This window comes from Sylvia atricapilla, chromosome Z, assembly GCF_009819655.1.
Source record: "Sylvia atricapilla isolate bSylAtr1 chromosome Z, bSylAtr1.pri, whole genome shotgun sequence".
Lineage (NCBI taxonomy): Eukaryota > Metazoa > Chordata > Aves > Passeriformes > Sylviidae > Sylvia > Sylvia atricapilla.
In genome coordinates, this window is record NC_089174.1 from 36,288,866 (window position 1) to 36,296,966 (window position 8,101).

The 8,101-nt window shown below is 41.7% G+C and overlaps 1 protein-coding gene across 2 annotated transcripts in view; it reads right to left on the bottom strand.

Annotated features, from left to right (window-relative positions):
• The window catches only part of TUT7 (terminal uridylyl transferase 7), a 35,647-nt gene extending 28,819 nt beyond the window's left edge, over positions 1-6,828 (bottom strand). For both annotated transcript variants that reach the window (XM_066338811.1, XM_066338813.1), the window contains exons 1-3: positions 6,747-6,828; positions 4,305-4,825; positions 170-345 (exon numbers count right to left, since the gene is read on the bottom strand). In XM_066338811.1, coding sequence (XP_066194908.1) covers positions 170-345; positions 4,305-4,794 — 666 coding nt within the window. In that variant the 5' untranslated portion in view covers positions 4,795-4,825; positions 6,747-6,828. The remainder of the gene's footprint in view (positions 1-169; positions 346-4,304; positions 4,826-6,746) is intronic.
• Positions 6,829-8,101: the final 1,273 nt, after the last annotated feature.

An 8,101-nucleotide genomic window follows, 5' to 3' on the forward strand; every position in this document is an offset into this window, starting at 1 on the left:
ATAAACCCTCTTGTTTTTACAATTCATTAACAGCAATATCATTACTTAAATTCTGTAAATAAACTTTCTAGCTACAAGCAGAGATATTTTTCAAAGTGCACCCTCTACAATACATTTCCATGCACAAAAAATAGGAGAGGTCTATCTATACAAGTAAAGACAACGGCACCTTCTTCAGTCTATAAATGTAGTCTCGCTTCAATCGTTCTTCAGCTTGCTGCAGCCCCAGAAGTTCTTTTGCTGACAGCACAGACTCATCTATGACTGAACCTTCCACTTCATCATGATCATACTCATCTTTTCTAGTTCTTCTTGATCTTCTTGGTTTTCTAAGCTTCTTCATTTCTTGTAAAGAGTTATGAGAGCAAACACATCAAATAACTGCAGAGTGCCACACAGCATTTAAATTGTTCTGTGCAAATCTGATAAGTGTATTTTAGTATCACAGCCTATAGTGTCTTTGTCCCAAACTATAAATAAATCGAATAATTTGTCTCACTGCAGAAAATGATCTTATTAAGATACCTTTGTTAAAACTGGCAAAAAAATAGAACTAAATGCAATAGATATACCTGTACACTATTACACTGAAAAGATAATATATCCAAAGATTTCTCGATGCCTGGTTAGGCTTTGGTAGATAAGTAAGCTAGACTACAAGTAGGACAGAATTAAAAACTGCAGGCCAATCTGAATGATTTATAAGACCTAGCAGCACCCTGATATGGCACTATTGTGATTTATCTCACATATGACAATTTGTTAACAAGGGATTATTACCTGTAATAATGTCATTTGCTTTTCAGTTAAATCAATTCAGTTATACCTTCACAATATTAAATAAGTAAATACTAAATAAACAAGCGATAAAAAGTAAGCACCACTGCTGGCTATAGAGACTAAAGAACGGATTTGCTAAGTATGTGCGCATTGCTTAATAAAACTGTGAAGCTGTCATAATAATAATGCTTTAAAAGCTTGTTGTGTTTACAGGAAAAACCCTGGAACAAATTAACGCAAATACCACTTCTACTTTTAAGCAAATTTTATCATCATTTTGAAGCAGAAGCTGCTATTGGCCCGAAGCCAATACCTGTAAAACTCATCTCAGGAATAAATACGTGTCAGATTTTCACACCTTGCCTTTCATTTGTACAGCTACACAGGATGTCTTGACACCTAGAATTTCTGAAGTTCCCTTCTAAGAAAGTTTATGCAACTTCCTTAGACTCCCAAACTTTTATCATAGCATGCGGCTTTAATTCATAATAATTAAAAAAGGCAAAAAAACCCCCCAGATAAATCGCTCTTCCAAATACATTTACAAAATTTCTTCCCCATCACCACAACTTTTGTCTCTAATTGGCAAAAGGGAAACGTGAGAGTTGTGTATTTGTGACTAGTTATTTGATTCAGTTCACTAAGCAGCATGCTTAGTTGGTGGTGTAAACAGTACCAGGACAAAAATGGTAATATAACTACTTTCTTTCAGCAGCAGCACAAGTTCAAGGTGCAATAAAGAGAATTTAAGCCTAATAGGCTGTAGGAGCAGTACTCCAAAGGAATCTCCAGGGAGCAGAAACAGAAGTCTGAGTTTCTGAACCTTTCCTATATCCTCCATTTTTTTCACTGACACTTCTGCTCAAATTACTAAGATGTGACAGATCTGTTTGAGTACACTTTTAACTAATCACTGCACATAGAACCTGGAGGTGTAATAATGTTTTCACAGAACAGCCTGTGACAACTACCTACTTATCAATTACTTCTGTAGACAACAAGTAACTTTAAAAGAATTACAAATTAAATAAATATTTCTAATACTTGGTAGGTACTGTACTAACAATCTAATTATAGGTTAATGGTTAAATAAAGTACTATAAGAACAGTGTCTCAGAGATTTGGTAAAATTCCTTATGGGCTACAATAAAAAAGACATGAAGGTAATGAAAAGGACAACTGCACAAAGAATTTCAAGTAAATTCAAGAAGAAACATTTTTAGTAATTTTGCTACTTGACAACAGAACTTCTGAAGGGACCTCAAGAGGTGAGATATGCCATGCTTCATAGCAGGATGAAACAAACTCTGTCAAATCTGAGCAATGCTCAGCTAACCTGTTGAAGGTTTTCAAGTACCTTTTCCATGAGCTGCCCAGACAATGTCTCCAGAACTTTCCTAGCTTTACCTTCAAAAATTTGCCCTTTATGTCTCATCTGAACCTTTCTTGCTCAAATTTATGCCCATTGCTTTGTGTCCCATCTACTGGAAAAAAATAATATCGTTTACTACATCAGCTTTTTACTGCCTTTCTAGACAGAGGAAAACTGTTACTATGGCTCCCTACCCTTTTTCATTCTGCAGAAAGATTGGACACTGCTCACAGTTTGAATAGCATCTGTTTACTACATGTCTTGATAACCTTCCTGTTTTTCTTTGCACAGCTTCCATTTTACTCATACAAGTGGGGTGCCAAAACTGGGCAGAGTACTACAACTGAATTTACAGAAGACTCAGAAAAAGACTCTGAGTCTTTTTTCCTGCCTCACAACCCCATAATAATGACTACTCATTACCATCTTCTGATTAACTATCATTTCAGCTCCTTCCCTGAAAAAATTACTCTATAGTAACTTTTCCTCCTTTACTTGTACAGTTGATATTCCTACTTAATGGAACGACATTTACACATCCTTTGTATTTCATCCTACATGTAGGTCATTTCTCCAACTACGTAAAGTTATTTTAATCAACTTTCCTGCTTTTCTGCACTCCATTCCTCTCAGCTCCACAGCATATTCAATTTTCAGAGTACACAATTAATATGTCTGCTGTTGTCATTCATCATTAGAGTAGTGTAAGATTGAATGGAATAGAATCCTCACTCACTAGATGCTCACTCACTTCCTTTAACTGACAAAATCTTTATTAGTTTCTGAGTATAGTTACCTAATTAGCTCTGCAAGTCTCTCACATTAATTTAATCCACACTATTTTCCACTAGTTTACTTACAGAACTGTCACGTAAGAGTCTCTAAAGTATTACAGTACTACTACAAGTAATATTTACCTTTCCCATGTCCATAGGGGACTGATGGCTATTTTAAATAAATCAGAGCCAGCATACCTTTTCAAAATACCATTACAAATGCCTACTTACTACTTATCTTTGTTACCTTTCAAATACTTACAGTATATTATTTGTTGCAAAACTGGCTCCCAAGATTTAAGCTGCACACCAATTATTTTCATTCCTCTTTTAAGAGACACTTGCCCATTCTTGTAATCAGTAGCTCACTTCCCTTAAGTTCTCAAGTATGATTGCCAGTGGTTCCGAAAATCTATTTCATTGAGTTCTTGAAGTTTCACAAAAAGAAGTTCATTTCATCCAGTAAACAGAAGGAAAAACTTGTGAAAACACTCTGCTATCTCCTCATGTGAGGCTGAGTTGTGTGCATACTTCTAACAATGAGACACTGGGCACCTGTTTGCAGTTTATCTTTTTAGTGACAACTAGTATCACGGGAAAGGACATTTAATTCCTGGACTTCCTGGTATCAACCAGCAACAACTCTTAGTCTCATCAGAGGGTCTGATCATTACTGATTTTGGCTCTCACTCTTAAATAAAATAAGACAGGTTTCTTGTCAACTGGCGTTCCACATTAGCAGCACCATACACAAGTTACATTCTCTATATTCTTTGGAGATTCCTTTCTCTGCTTTACTTGCATTCAATAAAAATATTACAGTATTAATCACTTTATCCTCCCTTAGGCTGTCCTTCCTGATGTTTCAGGGCTTTGGGTTTGTACTTTATTAGTACCAACTGCCCATAAGGAACTTAAATACGTACGAAGAACCAGGCTTGTGTTATTGCTGTACTAAGTTCTCACAATACTGACATGGTGTTGCTTTCAATCTTCATTAAGATACAAAATTTAAGACCTCACTGGTAGCTCCAAAAATCTTACCCTGTTATCAGATTGAAAGATCTCTTACCAGCGTTGACAGATTCCATCAAATTGTACAGGGAAAACAACCAACAAGGACACTGCATAGACGATGCAATCAACTTACTCCTACCACCCACAGGCTAAACTACAAAGTTTTATAAAACAAGTTCTGTATTATTTGCTGTAACAATTTGTCTGAAGTGCTACAAGTACAGTGCAGACAATAGCTTGTAATACATGAGAGAACAAAACCACTAGTTTGCTTTAATAGTGAATCTTGAAATTTCACTTTTCATTAACACCTGTAGGAAGCTACTTTACTACGTAAAAGCAAAGAAACATGTGATTACCAGAACCTTCTTTCCGCATGTCTGGCACATCCTTGCTTATTAAATCTTCCTGAAGTTGTCGTCTTACATTTCTGTTTCCAGCACCGTCCACCTCATGAAAAGAGTCCTTTCTTGTCCTGCCATGCCCAGGAATCCAGGCAGAACGGTACTCTCTCCAGGTGTCAGAAGTACCATGGTGGTCATCAGACACCCACTTCCTCATTTGGTCTCTTTGGATATCATTTAACTTTGACCCTTGACTATAAATTGTGTTTTTAAGTGAATTTGGGCTACTCAACACACTTCGCAACCCTCGCTTGGGACTGCTTCCATAAAGACCTGGAATTCCCTTTTTCTTTTGGAGGCTGGTATCTATTTTATTGCTATAGCTACTTCCAGATTCATCCATGACTTGGTAGTCTTCCTGTAAGGAACTTCCTTTTAATTCTTGATGCAAAATTTCCTGTTCCTTATTTTGTTTGGCAGAGCAAGGTTTTGCAGCATCTCCCATTGTTATTGCTGTTTAATTTAGTGACTTCCACCTAGAAATCAAAAAGTTAAAAGCTGTATTTTAAAATCAGTAAAGGAATGAACACTGGGTATTAATTGCTATGGAAATCTCAACAATCAAAGCCCTGCCTTGAACAAAGGCGAGAAAACGCTGTCCAAAACTCAGCTAGGTCTCTTTTCTTAGTGTATCTTAACACTATGGGTGGTTCATAAAATGCAGAGATGGTCTATAGGATTTCTAGGCACTAAGGTCTAGATGCCTTTAAGACAGATAGAAAATTTTAAGAGTCTACATCAGCCTCAGCTCAGTATAGGAAAGCTTTGAAAGAATGGTTGAAGGAGGCAAAAACAAGGATGGCCACAAGGCCATTCTACATATCAGAATATTCCTCTTTGCCCACATTAGACATGTTCACCTTGTGAAGAATGAAATTCATGATTATCAGAGGACACCTGAGATGCAGAAGCTAAGCTGCAATCTTGGTATCAGGCAAGTATGATATAATGACTTAGAAACAATGTGCACTGTGCCCATTTTAGTCAGACCACCAGTGTGAGGTCTCACATTACTCAGTATTACCTACTCCTATTCCATATGATTTTAGCGTTGTCTGAAACATCTGGACCACTGAATGGCTTGCATACCCGTCCTCCTTTCCTTGGTTACCTCCATGCTCTTACTGCACTTCCACACTTCCACAGAGCTCTACCTCCAATGCTGCCAATAAGCCATGTGAATTGTGAAAGGAGAACCACACGAAGAGACTGTGTAAAACATGTTAAGTGGCAGTGGTCTCATGAACACTGAGTATTTTATTATTTAAATACAGACACATGGAACCAAACAAAAAAGATTTTCTCTTTCCAAGTACACGTAGGTGCCTAAAGATGCAGAAAAAGCTGTGAAGAGATGTAAGAGCATTTTCAAGCACTTAAACATCACAAAACGCCCTTCTGTTGTCATTAATATGGGAGTATGGTACCTGGGTTTTTTGGGTTTTGTTTTTTGTTTGTTTGTTTTTTGTTTTCGTTTGGTTTTTTTTTGTTTTGTTTTTTCTAAGTTCTGCAGGACACAAAGGCACTCTAAAGCATCTCACTGTTTGCATTTTATAGGTCTGAGGCTTTAGAGTTTATGCCCTTCTTAAGATGAAGACAGTTTTTTGGTCCCACACAAGCAACAAAACAAATAGGATTCCTGCCCTAAAGACAAGAATTCTTACCCAGTTATGCACATCTCTGGAAATGCAGCTGCTCCAGCTAAGAGCGGAAAGGTTTGAAATGCACAAAGTGCACTTGCTTCCTATTTTAGGCAAGAAATGCTGTCAAACCCGAATTTCAGTGACCTAAACCCAGCGTGTTTTAGAGTCATCCCAGGAAGCAACGCCCACACCCTGCCGCCAGCCTGGATGACGACACCTCCTTGCACTGGAAGGAAGCAGAAAAGTCAAAGTTTGCGTTCCCCTCCGGCTCCCAATCACGCTGGAGGTGCGAGCCTGGCGTGGGCAGGGGGCTGCCCTGGGGGACAGGGGCATCGCAGAAGGGCAAGACGTGGTTGCCTGCGAGGCCAGCAGCATCAGGCAGCGCCGGCCAAGTTGCCAGCGGAATCCAGGAGCAGGTGTTAAGATACCGGCGCAGAAAACACACTACGTGGGCCACAGCTCCCGGCTCGCTCCTCCTCGCCTTCCCACAGACTAACGTAGGGTCCCAGCCCCCTCCTGTCGACCCCCGATCCCGGTGGAGGGACTGTGGCGCAGCATAACCCAAAACCTGCCGCCTCAGCCGGACGCAGCCCGCGAGTAGAGGGGCGCGGCAGGGCCAGGCAGGGAGTGAGAGATGTAGAGAGGGGAAAAGGCCGGCAAAGGGGCGGGCGAGGGGGACAGGACGCCAGTGGACACCGCCCGCCGCCGAGAAAAGCCTCGGCCTGCCGCCGGCCGCCGAGAAAAGGGCACTCACCGCCCGCTACCGCCGGCCCGCCCGCCGCCCAGAGCTCGCCATTGTGGCGCGACGGAAGCGGCGCTATCCCTCGGCGCGCCCGACCCGCGCCGGGCTTCCGGCAGCGCGGGCCCGCCCTCCGCGCCCGGCGGGGCGGGCCGGGCCCAGGGCGGAGACGGCCTGGCTCTGAGTGGGCTCGGAGCAGAGCAGGCCGAACATCAACGTGTCAAGTAGGCTGTGGTGCTAAGTGTTGTGTACGGTCTTTGCTTAAAACTCTGTCGCGGTGACTCCCAGTACCCCCCTGGAGAGGCCGTTGCCAAGTCTAAGAAACTTTTCCTTGAAATTACTCCCGATCTACAGCCTGAGCTTCCTCTACCGCAGCTTGAGGCTCTGTTCTCTTGTCCTGTCGCCCGGTGCCTGTGAAAAGAGGCCGACGCCCACCTGGCACCCTCCTTTCAGGCAGCTGAAGGAAACAAAAAGGTCTCCGCTGAGCCTGCTCCTGGCTAGACACCTCCAGCTCCCTCAGCCTCTCCCTACACGACTTGTGCTCCAGACCCTCACCCAGCTCCGCTGCCCTTCTCTGGACATATTCCAGCACCTCAGTGCCCTTGCAGTGAGGAGCCCAAATGTGAGCACAAGATTTGAGGGGCAGCCTCACCAGTGCTCAGTACGTGGGGACAGTCACCGTCGTGATCCTGCTGGCCACACTATTGCTGATACAGGCCAGGAAGCCATTGATCTTCTTGGCTGATGAAGAGGTGAAGCATATACGTTGCAGTCATCTCCCAAAACATAAGTACCTAATTTACTGGCTTGTTGAGAAGGGTCTCTTTCTACCATGATTTTGCATTCATATTTATGGAAAAGAGGGACTCTTAATAAACCTTATGAGGTGGTCCTCATAAGAATTCACTTTCCCATTCCAGTTCAGATTTCCTGAGCAAAATGTGTAAGAGTATATAGGTTTTGAAGATAGGTAGATAGCAGGGACTTCACAGAATAATTAATGGAACCTTTCCAAGACAGGAACTTACAGCCTAGTGCATCTCATTAACAGTTGGAAGATACTTTTGGCTTCCTCTCTATTACACTTTCCTAAAAAGACATTTTCTGGAAAGGGCCTGGCTTGGATGGATAGCATATCTTACCAAAACAATCGCTGTAAGAAGGTGCGGCTGAGGAACCAAACATGAAAATGTTTCTGAACCCTGTCTTTCCTCCTTCTTCCATGAAACTGTTGAGTGGCTGCAGGCTCAGCATGTTTCACCTTATATTGTCTGTGGAGAGTCAAACAATCTTTGGTCTGACGGAAGCTTCCCACAAGTGCAGCCATGCAGGACTGTCTAAAATCTTTGTCATTTTTATGAAACTAAAAT